Below are 21966 nucleotides of genomic sequence, written 5' to 3'. Positions count from 1 at the left end.
AAGCTGTGATGTGTCATAATTGAGATGGTTATGGCTTACAGCTCATGAAAACCCCAAATCCACAATCTCAGGAAATTAGAATAGTGTGAAAAGGTTCAATATTATAGACTCAAAGTGCCCCACTCTAATCATCTAATTAAGCCATGACACCTGTAAAGGGTTCCTAAGCCTTTAAATGGTCTCTAAGTCAGGTTCAGTAGGAATCACAATCATGGGAAGGACTGCTGACCTGACAGTTGTGCAGAAAGCCATCATTGACACCCTCCATGAGGAGGGAAAGCCTCAAAAGGTAATTGCAAATGAAGTTGGATGTTCCCAAAGTGCTGTATCAAAGCACATTAATAGAAAGTTATGTGGAAGGGAAAAGTGTGGGGAAAAAAGATGCACAAGCAGCAGGGATGACCGCAGCCTGGAGAGGATTGTCAGAAAAAGGCCATTCAAAATTGTAGTGGACTTTCACAAGGAGTGGACTGAGGCTGGAGTCAGTGTATCAAGAACCATCACACACAGACAGATCCTGGACATGGACTTCAAATGTATTCCTCTTGTCAAGCCGTTCCTGAACAACAAACAACGTCAGAAGCATCTTACCTGGGCTAAAGAAAAACAGAACTGGTCTGTTGCTCAGTGGTCCAAAGTCCTCTTTTCTGATGAGAGCAACTTTTGCATCTCATTTGGAAACCAAGGACCCAGAGTCTGGAGGAAGAGTGGAGAGGCACACACTGCAAGATGCTTGAAGTCCAGTGTGAAGTTTCCATAGTCTGTGTTGATTTGGGGAGCCATGTCATCTACTGGTGTTGGTCCACTGTGCTTCATTAAGTCCAGGGTCAATGCAGCCGTCTACCAGGAGATTTTGGAGCACTAAATGCTTCCTTCCGCAGACAAGCTTTATAGGGATGCTGACTTCATTTTCCAGCAGGACTTGGCAACTGCCCACACTGCCAAAAGCACCAAAACCTGGTTCAATGACCGTGGGATTACTGTGCTTGATTGGCCAGCAAACTTGCCTGACCTGAACCCCATAGAGAATCTATGGGGCATTGCCAAGAGAAAGATGAGAGACATGAGACCGAACAATGCAGAAGAGCTGAAGGCCACTATTGAAGCATCCTGGTCTTTCATAACACCTCAGCAGTGCCACAGGCTGATAGCTTCCATGCCATGCTGCATTGAGGCAGTAATTGCTGCAAAAGTGGCCCAAACCAAATACTGAGTACATATGCATGCTTATACTTTTCAGAGGTCTGATATTGTTCTATGTACAATCCTTGTTTTATTGATTGCATGTAATATTCTAATTTTCTGAGATTGTGAATTTGGGGTTTTCATGAGCTGTAAGCCATCATCATCACAGTTATGACAAATCAGGCTTGAACTATCTTGCTTTGCATGTAATGAGTCTATCTCATATATTAGTTTCACCTTTTAAGTTGTATTACTGAAATAATTGAACTTTTGCATGATATTCTAATTTTTCGAGTTTCACCTGTAGAATGCAAGTCAAAGGGTTAAAAGCATGTCATTCTCCTTGCCAATACTGAATCTTAATCAGGTATTAATATCTGCTTACTTAGAAGTAAAAAGAGATATTTTTCATCAGTATAATATGTTTTTACATTTAGAATTAGATAAAGAGCCAATGGAAGGATTTGTGTTGATATAGAATTTAGATTGACATTTAAAATATAATTTAGAATGATGTTAAAATGCCATTTAATGAACACTGGCAAATTATATTTTTTTGGGGGGGAGACAGATTATTATTAGCCTCTTCTCCTGTTTTGTCTTGACTATAAATATGCATCAGATCACTGAACCTTTCTCAGACTTTTAGGCAGCTGGAGGCTGGATCTTACCAAGAGTACTTGATTAATGACTGAGTTCGGCAACTTGAGTTTAATCAAAATGAACAGAGGTTACCCAAAAGAAGCATTTGGCTTTTAATGATTCACCCTTGAAAAATCCCTTTGGAGATGTTAGGCGTTATTTTGTTAACTAGAAATAGTTCTAGTGAAAAGAGTAGGGTTTTATTTTCAATCAGCAAGGTAGCATTTTGGCCCATATTTTATAATCTTATTTTGGTGCTATTTTTTACTGATATTTGTCTTTAGAAAAGTTGCATCACACTCATTTTTCCCTAAATCAGTTTTTTTTTCTAACTTTGCTTGTAAAAAAATAAGGGTAACAGACAAATTGAAAACCATATATCCACAATGATATTTTTGCAAAGCTGTCCAGTCAGTAACTATTTGCTTTGTGACATGGATTCTATTTGCTTTGTTATATGTTTTCTTTTCGTAACAGGATGTTTTGCATACAATACAAGTAAGAAGGATTGTTAATTTCCCGTAGAAGTAACGGACTTCTTGGACATTCTATTCTCTTTGTATGTTTCATTTATACGCAAAAGAAGAATGTTGAAAATCTGCTCTCAGAGCTTTTTTGCAAGTAACAAATAAATGTTTGTGCTATTATGAACTAAAAGGCAGTCAGAAAGGGCTTCTGTTTGATCAATAATGTATGCTCCAGTTAGTCCTATCCTCTGGACATCATTAAATGGTAGTTTGTTTCATAACTGATCATTTTGGCTGACTAGAATTTATAACAATCTCCTCAAGCTTTTGCATTGTCCAGCAGACAAATACGAATCAAAATAATCAGTTATGCTTAGTGATAATATGGAATATAAATAAATAAATGTTGGAATTAGTTATTAATTGTTGGAAGACTGGAGTTTCAAAACCTGATTTCTTGGCCTTGTTCATACTGGGATGATAATCTTTGTTTTTTTCATATTTTGAACTTCTCCTAACAAGCTTAAAACTTTGTATATGACATATTAAATTAAACTGTATATTTTAAAAAATAACAAGCCTTTTAGACTTAGTTAATAATTTTAATAGTTAAGACTAATTTCATGTACAAATATGAAATCATCAAACCATGCAAGGATTTTAAACATTATTGGCATTGAAAGATCTTCATTTGTTTTTTTGTTTATTTCCAAGTTCTAGTCAGCCAAATGCAGGGTAAAACTTAGAATTTTTTAAAGACTCGGAGGCCAGATAATTTGCTTACCTATTTATACCTGGTTACTTTCATCATCAGCAAAATGTTTTTCTATTACATTGGTATCTTTGGAAATAAGAGATTTTCAAGTAGGGCAATGTGGATAAATTTTCTTATAGGATTAGCCTATTTTTATATGTAGTATAAGATTATGCTATCTGGTCAGAAGTAAGACCCGTTGAATGCAATAAGAGACTTCTCTGTAAGACTAAATTCTCAAGTGCACTATAAAAGTTATTTCGGCTATTCAGTGCTTTGATCAATATTATTTACTATTGTTTTTCTTAGTGATCTTGTTGAATTGCTATATTATTAAATATTATTTGGTTTTTTAATATTATTCATTTTACAAATGTGTAAATTGTCTGCTCTCAGACACTCTTAATTCTATTCCAAAGAAGGAAAGCCATTTAAAAAAGCACAATTTAGTCACCATGTATGAGTGACTAAAATATGCAGGGAAATAAGCAATATGATGGATGTTAGATATTTTTAAGCAATGATATTTAATTTACTAACTTCCTGCCATCAGACTCTGCAGTACTTGTAAATAAACTGGCAAATTTAAGCATGCATATTGCTATAATTGGCTACACAAACTTAGTACTATGTGGTTAGTCTCTTTTTATTTTGGCCTAAGATAAAATAAAAATATTTTTGTGATAAAGAATAGATCATTTTAGACATATTGCACTACAGGTAGTCCTTAATTTATGACCCTATAGACCCCAAAATTCTGTCGTTAAGTGAGACTTTGTTAAATGTCCCATTTTACAACCTTACTTGCCACAATTGTTAATTACTGCAGTTGCTAAGTTAGCAACAAGTTTGTTAAGTGAATCTGGCTGTCCTATTAACTTTGTTTGTCAGAAGGTTGCAAAAAGCGATCAAGTGACCCTGGGGCACTGCAACCATAATAAATATGGATCAAATGACCATAATAAATATGGATCAAGTGACCCTGGGGCACTGCAACCATAATAAATATGGATCAAATGACTATGGGGATGCCAAACATCCAAATTTAGATCATGCTGCGATGGGTATGCTGCAATAGTTATATGTGTGAAAAATGGTCATAAGTCACTTTTTTCAGTGCCATTGTAACTGCGATGAACTGTTGTAAATCGGAGATTATCTGTATGCCCAAACTTCCATGTTTAAGAAGGATTTTAGAGAATAATAGAGAACACTGGATAAAACTGATTTTTTTTTTTATTGCTTACAGTGTGGTTTCACAGTCATATATGGGATTAAAGTAAATTGATCAGTCTTATGCTTGACCTTTGTTAGGATCTATGCTAGTCCATTGGAAATGTCAGCAACTTTTGATACCATCAATTATGGTATCCTTCTGGATTGCTTACAACAAAAGAGTGGGAGGAGGAATTAATGTTTTCAATATCCTTATCCAATACTGTATCTTCAGGCTATTATGGATTGGCTGGAATTGTACCAAACTATTTTTGTCCAGAAACCATTGGATCTGAATCCAAGATAGCTTTAAACAGGCTCACGCTGATCCATAATCTGTTTCGCAGTTCATGGCTTCTGCTTGTTTTTAATGCTGTTTTAAAATGTATTTTGACAATATTTTTATATGTTGTTAGCTGCTTCGTGCTGTTGCGGCAAAAAGGGAAACAGATAAATAGAACAAATAAACAGCTGGTTGACAAAGGAAGCCTTTCAACTAGTTTTGTATGATGATGGCAATTGGACCCCAGCAGTCCCTTAGGGTCAACTTATGCCTTTCTTAGTTCTAGAGTGCAACACCCTCTCTTTTTTTAAAAAAGAACGTTCAGCAGAATGTGAAAGCACAGAAGCTGGTAAATGAAGCCATTTAGCAGTGCTGCAAAACTATGAGCCTGCTTGTTTTGGTTCCAGTTTAATATGTTGATAATTACCTATAACGATCTTCATGGCTTTGTAAAAATTACAAAGAATCTGCCCAATCAGTGCACTTAAAACAGGAAGACATGAACTGCATCCTTGCTCCTCAGTCCACCCCTCGCCCATGATTTTGGGATAGAAGAGAGGAAGCAGGTCTTTTCTGTGGCTGCCCCAGTCCTGTGGAATAGCCAATCTGTCAGACTGTGCTCCCTCTAAATCCCAAGAAAGAAATACTCAGACTCCATGGTGTAGAGCAGAATTATTCTTTTACTGGAAGATGATGTGGTAGCAACAGAATCAATTCTGAAACTAAGAAACTGGAGGGCAAAACACATATACAAAAGGATAGAATTGTTCCCCCCCTCCAAAGATCAAATGATTCTTCCAATTAAAACTTCTGAATAGGATCATGTGGTCATCTCCGGGTGATGATGAGGCTACTGTCAGTGACCTTGACATATTTTGATAAAAGTTCGCAGTTGCGCAGGACAGAGGACAGAGGCTAACGAAGAAATGGAAAGTTAAGGAAAAGAATCCCCCCTCCCCTTCTTAACCCAGCAAAGGAATGCAAAACACCTCCTGCCTTCTTCCCTTCCAAGATTCCCCCCTCCCACCGTTTCATGGCAGCCGAAAGAGAAAATGGCATAACAGCAAATAAAGGATAGAGAGCAGCAAATAAAGAATAGAGAGGGGTGAAGATATCTTGAGGCTGACACAGTCAAGGATTAGATGACTCCCTCATTCCTTGTGCTGGTTTATTGTTATTGTTGTTCAGTTCCATTTTAACTAATGGCATTTCTACTGTAAATCTTCAGTATTTAATTTGCTTGAATAAAACAAATTTAATTTGTTTAAATTTAAAATAAAATTTGTTGAATAAGCCCCCTAGACTAGACACTTTTTCATTTAGCAGATTGGAAATGAAACAATTTTTTTTAAAAAATCTAGACTTTTCAGAAAGGAAGCCACTTTTTGCTATAATTTATGCTGTTTATAAGATTCATCCTTCATCCACATCTGGGTTATTGCCAAAAGCAGCTGTATATATCTTGAAAAGATCTCCTGCATAGAAGAAAAGTATAGTTTTTTTTCCTTGCTTGTTCAGTTTTCTATGATTATTGCAGCAATTTTGTCTTCCTGAACTATGCAGGTTTTCCCATGTCAATTTATTTTTTGTTATTACATCATTCACTTAATAAAACAAAAATAGTTGGTCAGTTTGCTTCTAGTTAGAAGAAAAAGTCTTTAATCTGTGTTTATATATTCCTTCTATTCCCTTAGTAATGCATTATTTTGATGGTTTATATTCCTTCTTTCTATCTCTTGTGGTTCCTTTCCCAGTTAGACAATTGTACAATTGCAATTATAAGTTAACTACTTGGGCCTTTTAAATATCTGTGATTTGTTTGATCAGTATAAGCTGAGAATTTTGAGTTCAAGAAGCAATGACTAGGAAAAAACCAGCATCACTTTCACTATTTATTTCCTTTTATGAAGCTTTGCTGTTTTTATGCTTCAGGGATGCTTTTGAAATAGCAAGTATTTCAAATAATAGAGATGTATATGCAATAAGTATGAAGGAAAATTCAACCTACTTATATCTATTTATTAGCAGCAGCTATATTTCCTAACTGTAATTTATCTTTCAGTCTTCAAAAGATTCCAGAAATCTTATCACATACTTTAAAACCATATTTGGGACAAAATAGTTTTCAAGGGCCTAGTATCCACAGTGAAATAAATAAAATTCATCATTCCTTTCATAAAAGTCCAGTTTTTTTCACTTACTAGCAAAATAGAAGACATTTAAATATATTTAAAATAAATATATTAATATAAAATTTAAAATAATAAAATAAAATAAATAATAAAAATAAAATAAATAATAAAAATAAAATAATAAAATAATATATTTAAAATAATATATATTTAAAATAAGTTCTTGCGTGTTTCTCCACTGTCTTTGTTAATATGCATAACAAAGATACCATGTAATTGTTTTTTGTTCTTTTCCCTTAGAAAACATATTTTAAGACAAGAAAACAAGGAATGTCTTCGCTGAAGGGTAAGATTCAGACTGTATTGGGCCTAATAGACCCTAGCCAACTGGGCTACACTATGACCCATGAACACTTGACAATGGGCTTCAGTTGCTGTTACTACCCGCCACCCCCAGGTCAAGAAGCTCTTTCTGAAAAACCCATTGAGATGAAGCACTTGTTTTGGCTTAAACAGAATCCTTATAGCCACAAAGAGAATCTTCTGCTGTATGAAGAGACTGATGCTGTGAGAGAAGAACTCCTTCATTACAAGGCTGCAGGAGGTGGAAGCATAGTGGAAAATACAACCACTGGGATCATGCGAGATGTGAAGATACTAAAACAGCTTTCAGAAGAAACTGGTGTCCATGTTATTGCTGGAGCAGGTTTTTACGTAGATGCCACTCATTCCTCTGAGACTAAAGCTATGTCTGTGGAACAGGTAGGTATCAAAATGGTGTGAAAACTGAACAACCATTTTGAACACTCCTGAATAAACCCAATAGATGATAGCTACTACAGCTCATATATAAAGAAGGGTTTAATCTATGGGTAGTTAAATATTTCTAGATGATTGCATGTCAACAGGAGTGCTAAACCATTCTGCTTAAACCTATAAGCACAAAGGCTTGAACACATTTTTAACAAATAACAGGATCCTTGTTTGCACTAAGTTCTGTTGTGCAAAATCTAGTCTTTCCTTCACATGTTTCTCAGGAACTGAGCTGTTGTTCCTTCCAACAATTTAGACAGAAACTAAATGTCAAGCATGAACTGATTTAATTGTGAATTTTTTCTCAGTAAGACACTAACAATTTTTAATTCAGCATGTAGCTTTCATGCCCTTTAATATATAGAATTACTATTCAAATAAGCATATTTTATGTTGCAAATAACTCTTCATTCAGGACTGAATCTGTACATTCCTGAAATATTTATTATGTGTCTGTCTAATATAAGTAACAGTTATTTGTTGTTCAGTGACAAGAAAAGACATTTTTTCTCACTCAAATAATTATGTTGATCTTGTTGATTCTGTTAGTACTTACAGTATTGTAACCATTTTTCATTTAGCAGCTGAGTTGCACTGTTAAGTGAAATTGTTATTAAGTGAACACAGGACAGAGAGAGTGAGAGACATTAATATCAGTGGTTGCTGCCATATAATTTATAATAAGTTCTATTATATACCCTTGCCAACATTATCACTGTGCATTCTTGTCAGATACATGAAATTTGGTTATAAATGCACACATTGATCAGAATTATTTTATTATCGTATTTGTAAATGGTTGCTAACCGAAGTCGCAACCATTTGTAATGGGTATATTTAGCATTTTTTTATTTATAAAAACATGGTAGAAATATTTCTGTCAGTTACATCATGGTAAATATTTAAGATAAATATCCATAAAACTACTTTTATTTATAAAGATATACCGTTAATTTATTAAGAAAATATTAAGGTTACATCTTCATGCACTATCACAGTTGTCAGTGCTGAATACAGGTAATCCCCAGGTTACGAGCATTCCCTTAGCGAACATTCGAAGTTATGCGATAAGTGCACCCTAGCATTTACAAACAAGTCCCGAAAATATTAATGTTGTAGCACTATGGCAGTTCTTCACTTTTATGAACAACTGCAGAAGTTCTGAAACATTCACCCTGCCAATTTCCACCCCCACCCTCTCCCCAGGTCTCCATAGGCATTGGGCCTGTGGATACTACCTTGCGAAGATCTAGAGAGCCTTTGTTTTTTTGGCCTGAATGGAGGCCTAAAGTACGGCAAGATCACACTAGATCAGTAGCTTGAGAACTCACACGCTTCATCTTGTGTGATCTCATGGTACTTAGGTCTCTGTTCTCTGCAAACAAAGGCCTGGATGAGAGCTGCAGGAAAAGGCTTTGCAAATCGAGGGAAGGCCTGAAACATTGAAGGGAGGGAGCTTTGCTCTGGAGCTCCGTTTTCGCTAGGAAAGACCTTTGCTGAAGAGAAGCTTTGTTTTCAAGCACCCCATTTCCAGGCAGACAAAGCTTCCAGTCTCTGTCAAGGCGAGAAGTGTTTGAGTGACCTGGGGTGTGTGTTGAAATGGAGTGAATTGCTTGAAAATGCAGCTTTTCGCTCCATTTCCAATCCCCCAGTTTCCCTCAAACACTTTCCACCCAGATGAAGACTGGAAATTTCTGTGGTGCATGGTCTTGTGTGAGTTCAGGCACCCATCCGATTTTGCAGAAATGGGTGCCTGATATCCCGTGGAATCAAGGCGCCCAGAAGGTTCCAGTCTTCATGGGAAAAGTGGTTGTACATTTATGAGGGGCTTGGAGCAATGCAAGTTCGTTGCCTTAGCCTGTCTTTGTGCAAATGCACAGAGCCTGGAAGCCTTTGGAGGAGACTCACCAAGGCTGCCTACTGCTCCAAAAGTGGCAGGCAGACTCGGTGATTAAAGAAGCCGAGCAGGACACGCTTGTCCTACTCTCCCTTTTCTCTTGATGCTCATTTGGAGCAGGCAAAGAAACAGATGCTGGAGAGGAGACAGATCTTCACAAGGTAAGTGACTTGGTGCGATAGGTTGAGGGGAGAAGCAATTGTGGGGAGCATGAGGGCAGAGCTGGCGTCGCGACGATACGGCATGCGATCTTGGAGATCTAAGATCGCAGCCGATATCTTTGCTCCTGGACGGTCCAAGTGGATCTAAACCATCCTGAAGAGACAGTGAATATAAAGAGCGCATCCTGTCGGTCCCAGGGATATCACAAAGTCCCTGGTAGATCCAGGAGAAGCTCTTTTTGCCAGCGGCAAAGAGGCAGCCATTAAAGCTGCTGAAGTTGGGACAGCTCCGAAATGAAAGAGAATGGAAAGAGAGAGTGTGCCGGTTTGGTGAGAACTTTTTCTTTATTTTAAGACTTGAAAGGACACCCTAAGGGAAAGAAAGAATCTGTAGAAGTTTTGACAGAAGTGATTAAGCGGCGATTTTAAACAGGAATGTCAAAGTATTTTTTTTTCCTCATTGCTGGATTTTCTACACATGATCTTATATTTTGAAACTGGACTGGTTTTTTTTTCTTCTTTTTATATATTCTTCTCTCCTTTTTGATTTTATAATATTTTAAGCCAGAGACTCCCTTTTAGTTATTTTTTAAATATCTTCTTCTTTTCTTTTTTAATTAATTCTTATTATATTTTGCTTGGAAAAGGAGGGGGAAAGTGAAAGCTAAAGAAACTTTGTAACACTGCCAACTAGAGGCTTGGAAATATTCTATTTTTCTTTTGACCAGACAAAGCTGAGAAAGAACTGAGACTTTGTTTCAAGGACATTGCCTGTTTGATAAGATAGAGGGAAGAGCACAGGAGAGTATTATTACAGGTGCTCTTCTGGGTTTCTATCAACAGTTGGAGTCTGGTATTGAAGCTTAGGAAAAGAAAAGGTGATAAGTCTTTGGAGAAGAGAGTTATAACAAGGGCCTTGGATAATCAAACAAAGTGCAGTGTGCTCTTTTTATTCTTTTTAAGCTGTGCTACCCCTCCTCATCAGTTTACTTTTTTTTCGCAATAGCTATTTGGATTTTTGGCTCTTTGGAACTTGTCTTTGTTTTTTTTTTATTTTCTTGTCTTTGGAAGTTAAATTTTTACGTCTGCTTTTTATTTTAAAGGAAAAGCTTTAGTATTAATGCTTCCCTTCTTTTTCTTTTTAAGGGAGTAGCCTTTTTCTTCTCTTTCCCTCCCTGGTATTTTTGTCTTTCCATCTACTTTCCATATTGCTTTTTTTGGGGAGGGGGGTATTTTGATGCATACTTTTATATTTGAGACCTCTTAATTAGATTAAGGTGTTGAAGAACCTGAAGAATTTTTCCTTTCTTTTTTAGCCTTTTTCTTCACTTTTTCGCCTTTTTTAGGATTTTACAACTTTTTCTTTTTTGTGTGTGTCCATGATGTGTTTATGGTCTTTTCCTTCATTTTTGAATTTTTACTGTCATCTCACCAACCGATTGGATTAAGATTTAGAAGAACCTGAAGATTTTGAATTCCTCAAAATGAGTAGGAAATTAACAGCTCCTGGTTCTTCAACTTCCACTTCTTCCTCTCCGCCATCTGGAGGACAACATTCAATACAGACAATATTAAGACAAGAAAAAGAACAACAAAAAGTGATCCTGCAGATGATTATGCAAGGAATTCAAAATATTCAAACAAGATCAGAGAATATTGAAAAGAGAATAGAGAACATTGAACAAAGAACAGAGAATATTGAACAAAGAACAGGGAAAATCGATGAAAAAGTGGAGAACATCCAACAAATGATGATGAAGTGTGATGAGAGACTCCAAAAAATTGAAGAAAAAGATAAACAAAGAGACAAGAAGATTGGAGACATTGATAACAGATTAACTGTGGTTGAACAAGATAAAAGTGGTATGCTGAGATGGGAGATGGACAGATCAGAATTTTATCTTAGATTCCAAAACATAGAGGAAGAAAAAGAACAAAATCTAGCTGAGATAATGATAGAAATATTGGCTGAAGCTTTGGAAATAACTGAAGAGAAGATGGATGGAATAGATGAGGTTTATCGAGTCTTCACAAGATATGCAATGAGAAATAGCTTACCAAGAGAAGTTCACATCAGATTTACAAAGAAACCCATTAAAATGCAAATATTGCAAGTGGCAAGAGAGAAAACATTGAAATACAAAGATAAGGAGATTGTGATCTTGAAACAAGTACCCAGAAGAGTGAGAGAGATGAGAAGAGAATACCGATTCTTGACCAAATTGTTACTTAAAAAAGAGGTGAATTATAGATGGCTGATTCCAGAAGGTTTAATGTTTACATGGCAAGAACAGAGATATAGAATTGATTCAATTGAGAAAGCTGAATCATTTTACACAGAATTTTTCAGAGGGGAGGAAGAGGCAGAAAAAGAAATTTCACTAATTGAATTCCAAGAGGACTCCCAAATGACGACTGAAAAAGAAGAAGGTGCAGTAGGTGGAAAGGAGGAAGCCAAAGAACAACGTGAACCAAGATCCACGAGAGCTGTCAAACCTAATTACAAAATATAACCATGGAAGAGAAAAAATTGATTACAATTAATATAAATGGACTTAACTCAGCCGTTAAAAGAAGGAAAATCATAAATTAGAGAAATTAAAATTTGATATTCAAACAATTCCAATTAGGCTTGGAAAAGACTACTTTGAAGATTTAAATAAAATTGTGTTGAAATATATATGGCAAGGTAAGAAAGCGAGAATAAAGTTAAAACTTTTGCAAGATGCTAGAATAAGAGTAGGATTTGGTTTGCCTAATTGGGAGTTGTATTACCAAGCTACAAATTTGATGTGGGTTAAGGAATGGATAACATTAAGAAATACTAGATTGTTGACATTAAAGGACATGACCTGTTGTTGGGGTGGCATGCTTTTTTATGGTATAAAGGAACTAAAATACAGGGGTACTTTAAAAGACATTATATACGGGAGTCTCTGTGGTTAAATTGGGAGAAAATTAAAAGACAATGTTATTTGAAAATTCCAGTCTGGCTATCGACTATTGAAGCATTTTCTTATCCTATAATATAAAAAGAGGAACAAACAGTTGGATATGGTGAAATATTGAATGAAAAGAGTGAACTTAAATCTATATAAAAACTAGAGGAACAAGGTATAAAGATGAATTGGTTTTCATATGCGCAAATACATTCAAGGTATGATAAAGATTCTAAAACAGAAGGTTTCTATGATAAACTGACTGACTTAGATAAGATTTTGACAGGTACTGATGAAAAGGTGATTAAAAAATTGTATGGATATTTATTAGAAATTAAACTAGAAGAAGAACAAGTTAAAGAAACTATGATTGCTTGGGGGAAGAATTTTGGATATGGGATTGATCTAGAGAAATGGCAAAAACTGTGGTCTCAAAATTATAAAATGACAATGTCAACAGCATTAAAAGAAAATTTGTATAAGATGTTTTACAGGTGGCACTTTCCCTCAACAAGAATAGCAAGAATGTTCAAGAATAAATCTGAAAAATGTGGGAAATGTCATCAGATACCTGGCTCATATTACCATATGTGGTGGACTTGTGCGGATGCTAAAAAACACTGGACTAAAATCCACACGTGGTTGGAAAAAATGACAAAAAAGCATATAGATTTGAAACCAGAAATATTTTTATTGGGAATTTTACCTGAAATATATAGTAAAGACTTGAAATACCTGATTGTAAATGTATTAACAGCGGCTAGGATTGTATTTGCTAAAAACTGGAAAAAGGACAAAATACCATCACAGGAGGAAATCATTAAGAAAATATTGGAATGTGCTGAAATGAGTAGATTGACATTTGAAATTAGAGAACAAGATGATAAACAATTTTATAAAATTTGGGATCTATTCTATCAATGGTTAGACAATAAAATACAGTAATGAAATATGTAGACTTTTAGAAAAAAATATATAAAGGTGTATTCCTTTCTAATTATATCTACAAAATGATTCTAGGATAGATCAGGGACAATGATGCGAATTGATATAAAACAAATTAAGTAAAATATGATCATTTTGGAAAACACGAATGAATAAAAGTATAGTCAAATGATTGATTAATAATGATATTAATGTATTTAATATATTGATTGAAAATACGAGATTATATACAATGTAATTATAATTGAAGACTATGAAATGGAAGCACAAAACAATTTGTAAACCAACCGGCACACTGTATGTACATGTATGGAAGATGATTTGATGTTTCTATGTTTTGTTTGTTTATGTTTGTTTTAAAAACCAATTAGATTGTATAAAAAAAGAAAGAAAGAAACAGATGCTGGAGAGGAGACAGATCTTCACAAGGTAAGTGACTTGGTGCGATAGGTTGAGGGGAGAAGTAATTGTGGGGAGCATGAGGTATTTTACTAGATCCGGGGAGGCCTTGGGTGGTCTGAAGCAGGTGGCCTATTCCATCACTGTCCCCCTCCATGGCCTTCCTCACCCTGAGATACCTCATGTGCACTTAACGAGCCTCACATTCAATTGGCAAATGCGTGGGCAAAAGGAGGGAGTGATCGCATTCAAGGTACAAGATTCACTCCCACGAATGGCAAGTTCTATTACATTTGTAACTTCACGGCTACCTGTATTCAATGTTTACCAACTTGTGTATATATATTAATGTATTATACGACATATCAGGAAGAAAAGAGCTTTTAAGGTCAGAAGTCAATATCTTAAAAACAAATCGTGAAATATTCTTGCTTATTATTTATCTTGAACTCTCCTGTGCAAAAAAAAAAAATATGTAGCGAGACTTTTAAAATGAAATCAAATATTTATGATTGTTGTAGACCAGCATATCAAAAGTTTTTACCAAGATTTACTATGAGATTACAAAAAGTCACAATTTTGCTTTCAAATATACTCCACATTTGCAAAAAATAAAGTTTTCCTAGTTGGTTGATTTATCATAAATCAAGTGTATAAAAATAATGTAAAATAATTCAGTTTTATGAGAAATTGGGTTTTTTCCATAGAGAGTGAGAAATCTTTCTCTCAAAGAGCATGTTTTGATTTTGGGCTGCTGGTGAACTGGACCAGAACAAAAATAGTTCTCGATTTTGACACTCTTGGTTTTTTTCATCTTCCATTTTTGTCAGAAAAAAGACATCCTACCCTGGCTAGAGCCTGACTGATTCGCAGTTAGAATAATTTAATATTCAAGCCACGTACATCAAGTATTATTATTTATTTAAAATTATTCATTTCAAGGAAGAATACTGTGTTGATAACCAAATATCTTTAGGACATGACTTCATGTAAAGGTGATTTTGCTAATTACAAGAAATTTGGATAAAATGCAAGAAGTTTGTTTTAAGTTGAATTCATTTTTGGTTTTGAATTGATTATAATTATATACTTCACCTTATTTTAATAAATAACAGCAATTGTTTCTTGCAACTTTCATGATATTCTTCTGCTGTTGACATAACAGAAATGACATCTTTATTTTGAATTGCAGTGGGGGTCTTGTGTTGTAGCTTTTTTGTTTGGAAAACAAAGTATTCATTTGACTGGTGGAAAAGGATGAAATGTCCTTTTTGTCTCTTCTCAACAAATTATACCCACTAAAGAGACCACTTACCAAAATAACATTCATTTTCTTTAGTTGACAGAAGTCATTGTTAATGAAGTTCTCAATGGAGCTGATGGAAGTAATATCAAGTGTGGTGTAATAGGGGAAATAGGCTGCTCTTGGCCTCTGACAGACAGTGAAAACAGAGTCCTTAAAGCAACAGCACATGCCCAGGCCCAACTTGGCTGTCCAGTCATCATTCATCCAGGCCGAAATGGGGATTCACCTTTCCAGATCATTAGAATTTTGCAGGAAGCTGGAGCTGATATCTCAAAAACTGTGATGTCTCATTTGGACAGGTAAATTGGCTTTCAGGAGACTGAATTCATATTTATGTGTTGTATAAATATATTTTTGCATCTGAAGAGTGGAATTTTAAGGAATTCATTAAATCTGTATAGCACCATGTTTTGATGTATCATTAGGCAGAATGGCTTAATTTTTACTGGCAGTTGTAGTTATAATGCTTAGATGAATTATCCAAAAGTTAGGGACAAATCATTTGAAAATACTTAAACTATAATGCTTATAAAAGAGCACTCAGTTCTGCTAAAATCTAATTTTTTAAAAAAGAAGCCTACCTGCCTAACTGCTTTGTAGATTATAACATTCATTTATATATAAGTGTCTCCTCAGTCCCTGGTTGGGTACCTTAAGTAGATTATATTTTTCAAGTGAAGTAGACTCAAAATCTACTTTATATTATCAAATTCTATTTATGTCAAAAAACTGTTCAGATTCATAATTCAAAATATTTTATGGATGTATAGCTCTTACAGTATTATTTAAATTTTATGAAGCCATAAATACCTCTTCTATGTACTTGTTCTATTCTTCCAATTCTTTACTGGAAAAACTGTAAGATTTTTCTATCCTTTTTGTTAAACCTTTCCAACTTATATACACCCCCTTCCTTCATCTGTCTACAGGAAACTGTGATTCTAATTCCCATACTTCCACTTCATAAATTACTTTTGTTTCTTATTTTACTAATTATGATTCCATTTTTAAAAAAATGAAATATTTCACAATATGTCCACTGGTATCTGGAATAAATTAGCTATTGACATGATACATATATATTATGGAAAAGAAATGGTTCCTATACATAACATCTTTTCTAATGTCTCCTAGTTCAGGGGTCCCCAACCCCAGGGCTGCAGCCCACTACCATGCCATGGCAACCAGGCCATCGGCTGATGCAAATCTGGGCGATGCAGCTTGACTAATGTGAGCAGCAGGCTGACACACATGCACAATTTGATGTGAACGACGGGGGGCATGCACATGCATGTGTGCACAGTTCAACTTGCAATCGAGGTACATGTGCGTGCACATATGCACTGGCCCACTGTTTGCGCAAGTTGAGCTGCACACGTGCCCTGGCATTTCACTCACTTGGCTTGGTTCCCCTCTCCCCTCTTTCCCAGCCAGGCTGCCAAGCTGCAAAGCTTGAGGACCGCTGTCCTAGTTTGTTCTATACAGTATTTTTCACATAAAACAATGTATGATGACCTGGGATGTGGCACAAAAATAACAAAGGCACAAAAAGTAGATAAATTCCCTTTAATACCTCCAACTTAGCCCCCAATGTCCAGTTATCCTTGGCTGGAGATCAAACTCTTTCAAAAACAGTCTACAAAGGGAAGAAATGCAATCCGAACCCAAAGTACAGATAAATTAGAAATAAAAAAAACCAACACAAGCCATGCTGAAGTAATTAACACGACAAGGCCAGGATAATAAATTGCAGACTTCCAAAAGATAACAAAGCACACAAAGTTGGGAGGATGCCAAAATCCAGATAAGCCTCAACAAAGATAATGCACACTTTGCTTCCAGCAAGGTACTGTGTGCAAACGCCCTTCTTATATCCTGTTCTCCCAGTTGCAACTAATGAAAGGGATCAGGGCCTTTTTCTCTCCTATAAGCCACATTGCTCCCTTCTCCGTTCCTCCCTGCGTACCCTAGGATGAAGAGGGGGTGGCCCTGGGTCTTCCTCTGAATGCCCAGCTGGTCTGTGCCCTTCCCCCATTTCTTCCACAGCCACCAGAGCCACACTCCCACTCCCTGGCAGCTGCTCAATCTCCCCCTCAGAATCAGACTCCACCAAGGACATGACACAATGATATTGCTTCTCATTACCTCCTTATGGTTGTCTTAAGTATTAATCTAGATAGATGTTTTAAATTAATGTGGAATTTTGTAGCAAGGTTGCAGTAAATTGAATATGAAGCTGGATGGCCTATCAATTTTTCCACTGGGATATAAAAATGCAGTTTTGCAGTTGTCAGTCAAGACACACTAACAACAAGGTAAGCTATGCTGACTTAAATAAACATAGGTTTGGCCATGGATAAGAACAACTTGCCTCCAGAAGTGAACAACTTGCTTCCAGAAGTTGTGAATGCTCCAACACTGGAAGTTTTTAAGAAGAGATTGGATAACAATTGGTGTATGGTTTCCTGCCTAAGCAGGGAGTCCCTTCCAACACTGTTATTCTATTCTATTCAAGTCAATTTATGTTGATGTTGAAGGCTTGCTATAGGATTGATGGACTAAGAAGGATCATGTATTGTAGTACACAGACCTTCTCAGAAGTTTAGAATAGTTAAGAATAGAATAGTTAAGTCATAGAGTGTACATTTTGAAAGCAGAAAAGTTCTAAATTGTATCCACAATATCTCTGGGTAATATTTAGAAAAAATGCCACATGAATTTAGTTAATTGTCACCAGTCAGTGTTCACAAGTCTGTGTGATTGTGAGTTGATTTCTTAAAATGACCATGTTTTTTTAAATTGGTAGCTCCTGAAAAGGTTGACCCATCTTCCTGTGGCCTTCCCTCAATCAATTGTCAAAGGATTGAGCTTTTTTACAATACAGTAGAACCTCTGGTCACGACCATAATTCATTCCATAACATTCCATAGCGATTTCTTTATCTTCTAATGTTTTCAGGAATTTCTGGGTCAGGGGTTGTGTGTGATTGCCACTCAAGTGTGTGTTCATGACCTGATTCAAAAATTTTGTGAATTTCTTTGGTTGGAACCCGATTTGGTTGTGATCAGAAGCGTTTATGACCAGAGGCTCTATTGTATGTATATTAGAAATATATTTGTAGAGCAAGTAACCTTCAATAGCTCAAGAGCTATCTGTTGGAGGACAATGCTGAATCTTTATCCTTTTCCAGAGTTTTTAATGTTTATAACAACAGCACTAAGCAAATCAATGTAATGTTGAAAAAGACAGTTGGCTGTGCTAGATGACTCATTTTGTATTAGAACAGCGAGATATGGCTTCTGAAAACAAAACAATAGTGCACTTAATCAAGAGTATAGTAATGAATGTCCCCTTTCTTCAACTGAGAAAAATGATCTATAATATCCTAGTATCTGTGACCTTGTGTGGCCAGATGTTGGCAGCTTGACAATTATTGATTAGCATTACCAACAGATGGAAGCAATTTTGAACATATAACTGTCATGAAAATATGGGATACACTATTCTTTCCATACCACTTCCATAATAGCACTTCCCTCCATAAAAAGGAAGGATTGACAAACTTGGTAAAGTTTTTCAGATTCTGGACATTCTGGGGAAAAACGTTTAAAGCAGCCCAGTGAAAAGAGTCCCATGAATTTCAAGAGAAATGGAGATGTGGGCTGGAAAGGAGAAGAGAATGGCATGTTCTGGAATAATGTTCCTTAAACTTTGTGCTCTCAGGGCCTACTTTTAAAAATTATGGAGGACCCCAAAAGATCTGTAATTTGTAGATTTTGTGGATCTCCGAGAGGGTCTTGAGGGGTCCCCAGGAATCCTTGGATCACACTTTTAAAAATAGAAACATTGCTGACTGAAAAATAAACATGAGTAGAGGTCACGATGTTGCAACTTTTTATTATAGACCCTTAAAGGAAAGTAAATATGCTACCAACCTATTTTTCCATTCTGCTCATCTGTGAGGCATTAGAAGAAAAATAAACTTTTTCCAGATTGCAAATACTTCTTTGTCTGATTGCCTAGAGGTGAACCTTGATTGCCTCGGGTAATCAGGCTGGTGGTTATTAACAGGCCTCATTTAAATGAATTCCCTTTTCTTTTATATGTTAACTAAAAGATTGCTGGCATAATCCTTTGATTTGTGAAGTAAAATAAAGACACAATAGAATATGCTGTGGTTCTTCAATATAGACATTCATCTTTATAATATTTTCCGCACTTCAATATCTAGAGGTATCTCTATGAAAACCAAAAAGAGCATGGCAATTTGAAAAACTTATTAGTTACCATTTCTGATTTATGTGAACTATGAAGATTACTGAAAAAAGAAATTTATTAGTTAGCGTTGGCAGGAGTGAGGAGCAATGTGGAGGCCTGGTGGTGAAGACTCTCACCTCCCACTGGGAAAATTGAAAGTTCAGTCCTAGACAGCAGCAGATGTTTCTCTCAAGGCACAAAGACCTGCTGTGAATACCACATAGGCATCAGGAAGGGCGTCCGGCCAGTAAATCCTCAGCTCCATTCAGCCCCAACTCTACCCTAAATCAAGGAATTACAGGCTTGTAAAAAGGAAAAAAAAAAGAGTTAGTAGCAGTGAGATTCCTACTGGTGGCAGTTATTTTTTTTAACAAGGGTTTCTTTCATCCTACCTGTTCCTACTCCTTGATCTTATTGTTAATTCAAAACATTTCATTTGTGTAAGCAGTTATTTTCAGAATAAGACATTATGATGTAATTGAAGGAACACTAGGAACTCTAAGACATTAAGTGCCAGTATTTGAAGGTGCACATATTTTTGTATGCTTTTCATGCTGTTCGATATGATTCTTTCCTGGATCTGTAGTTTATTACTACCCTAACACAAATCATAGGCACAGGGACTTTCTCACATTAGTTGATTGCCTCCATATTATCATTCAGCCAGAAATACTTGATCACATGTCATGTTTGATCTATGGAATACTTTCCTTGCCTTTGGCTGAATTTAGAAAATTAATCAAGTCAGTGATCAAAATATGGAGAGTGTTGCCCTTTCATTGCTCCAGGTTAGCCCTATTTCAAACCAAAGTGCATATTAAAGCCCAGACTAGTATTTCTCAAAATATGGTCCAAGGATCCCTGGGAGTCCACCAAGACCCTCTCAAGCATCTGTGAAATCAAATTATTTGCCAGTCGCTGCAAAATAATACAATATTAAAATCCCAGCAGACAATTGTGAAAAGTGGTAGTGGCAATGAATGTGTTCTTTAAAAATACAGTTAATAAATATAACCCATCAAAACAAACTCTTTTGGGGGACCTCTGTAATTTTTGAAACTGGGAATGAGCACTGGGAACAAACAAGTTCAAGAAATATTAGCCTAGAGGAACTGTTAGTAAATAAAACTCTGTTATAAGTAGCTCAAGTTGATTAAAAATCAAATTCTTGGTCATTGGTTAATCTAAAAAAGATTACTGAGAGATTTTCTTTATCCAAATAACAATAGATTAAACAAGATGAATTTCTTACTTCATATCAACGTCCAAAGATAAAAATGAGTGTCATCGGAGCAATTTTTATTTAGTGAAATTACATGACTTTTTTCATGTGATTCATACTGTTAAGGGAAATAGAAACACTGGTTTCTTTTTATTATTGTATTATTATTGTATTTATGGTTTCTTTTTATTATTGTATTGTTATAAAATGTTATTTGGCGTATATATTGTACATGTCATTTTTGTAGGTATTTTTAATCCTGTCTGTTCCATATAATGAAATTAACTGAGAAATTTGATCTCCCCTGCTTTTTGTAAGAACCAACAGTCCTAAAGTATTAATTTGGAATTGCATTTTAAAATATGTGTCTGGCTATTTTTTATTTTCCTTTGCTAACATTTTTAATTAATTGATTGATGAATAGCTTTGTACACGTATACACATACTGTACATACAAACATACAAGTAAGTCCTTGACTTACAACCATTGTTTGGTGACTGTTCAAAGTTACAATGGTACTAAAAAAATTGAATTATGACCATTTTTCACACTGCAGCATCCTCATGGTCACGTCATCAAAATTCAGGTGCTTGGAAACTAGTTCACATTTATAACAATTGCAGTGTCCCAGAGTCATGTGATCACTCTTTTCAACCTTCAGACAAGCCAAGTCAATGGGAAAGTCCATATTATTAGCTTATCAACTGCAGTGATTCACTTAACAACTTATCACTGTGGCAAGAACAGTGATAAAATGAGGCAAAATTCACATAACAACTCTCTTACTTAGCAACAGAAATTTTGGGCTCAATTGTGGTTGTAATTCAAGGACTATCTGTAATTGTTACTGTACACCTTTATTAATAAGCTTGCCTACTCTTCCTAGTTTTTCACAATAAATAACAATACAATGTAGTAGTTTTTTGGGGGAAAGGGGGACAGTGAATGTAACCAGATTTTTAAATATTCCAGATGTTTATGAATTGTTTATTGTCAAAAATGACCTGATGGTTTTAGTTTCCTTTAAGACATATGCCTCAACCCATTCTACCCAAGGCAACTTCTTTTGATTCAGAAATTTCCAGTTATTAGGAACTGAATGCTATAACTGTTTAAGGGGACAATTTAAAAGTTGAATGTTTAATGGGATTTGAAAGGGAACTAATTATAAGATATGAAGGTGACACACTCTAATTGGCAACCATAGGGAAAACCTTGGTTTGTAATGTTTTAAATGTGGAGGAATTTTTGGGGAAATGATGAAATAAGAATATGTAATGAAATTGTAAACAGGGCAGGTAAAAGTACAAGTATAATTATTATGAAGATATGAAAATTTTGAAAAGGA

General features: G+C 35.5%; 2 protein-coding genes across 2 annotated transcripts in view; both read left to right on the top strand.

Moving 5' to 3' along the window:
• PTER (phosphotriesterase related) overlaps positions 1 to 21966 on the top strand; it is a 55051-nt gene that overhangs the window by 25273 nt on the left and 7812 nt on the right. Inside the window, exons 2-3 of the mRNA XM_087945303.1 lie at positions 6979 to 7440; positions 15172 to 15437. Of these exons, the coding sequence (XP_087801429.1) occupies positions 7009 to 7440; positions 15172 to 15437 (698 nt within the window). The 5' untranslated portion in view covers positions 6979 to 7008. The remainder of the gene's footprint in view (positions 1 to 6978; positions 7441 to 15171; positions 15438 to 21966) is intronic.
• LOC148128850 (uncharacterized) lies at positions 7447 to 15165 on the top strand. The gene is made up of 2 exons (XM_087945304.1): positions 7447 to 13916; positions 14072 to 15165. Exon 1 carries the CDS (start codon positions 11034 to 11036, stop codon positions 12060 to 12062), a length of 1029 nt encoding a protein of 342 aa, XP_087801430.1. The 5' UTR covers positions 7447 to 11033; the 3' UTR covers positions 12063 to 13916; positions 14072 to 15165.

The sequence above is a fragment of the Notechis scutatus genome, chromosome Z, assembly GCF_049901735.1.
Source record: "Notechis scutatus isolate UNSWTSFEM ecotype Mainland chromosome Z, rNotScu1.2, whole genome shotgun sequence".
In the NCBI taxonomy this organism is placed as follows: Eukaryota; Metazoa; Chordata; class Lepidosauria; order Squamata; family Elapidae; genus Notechis; species Notechis scutatus.
This window is presented reverse-complemented; position numbering and strand designations above follow the sequence as displayed.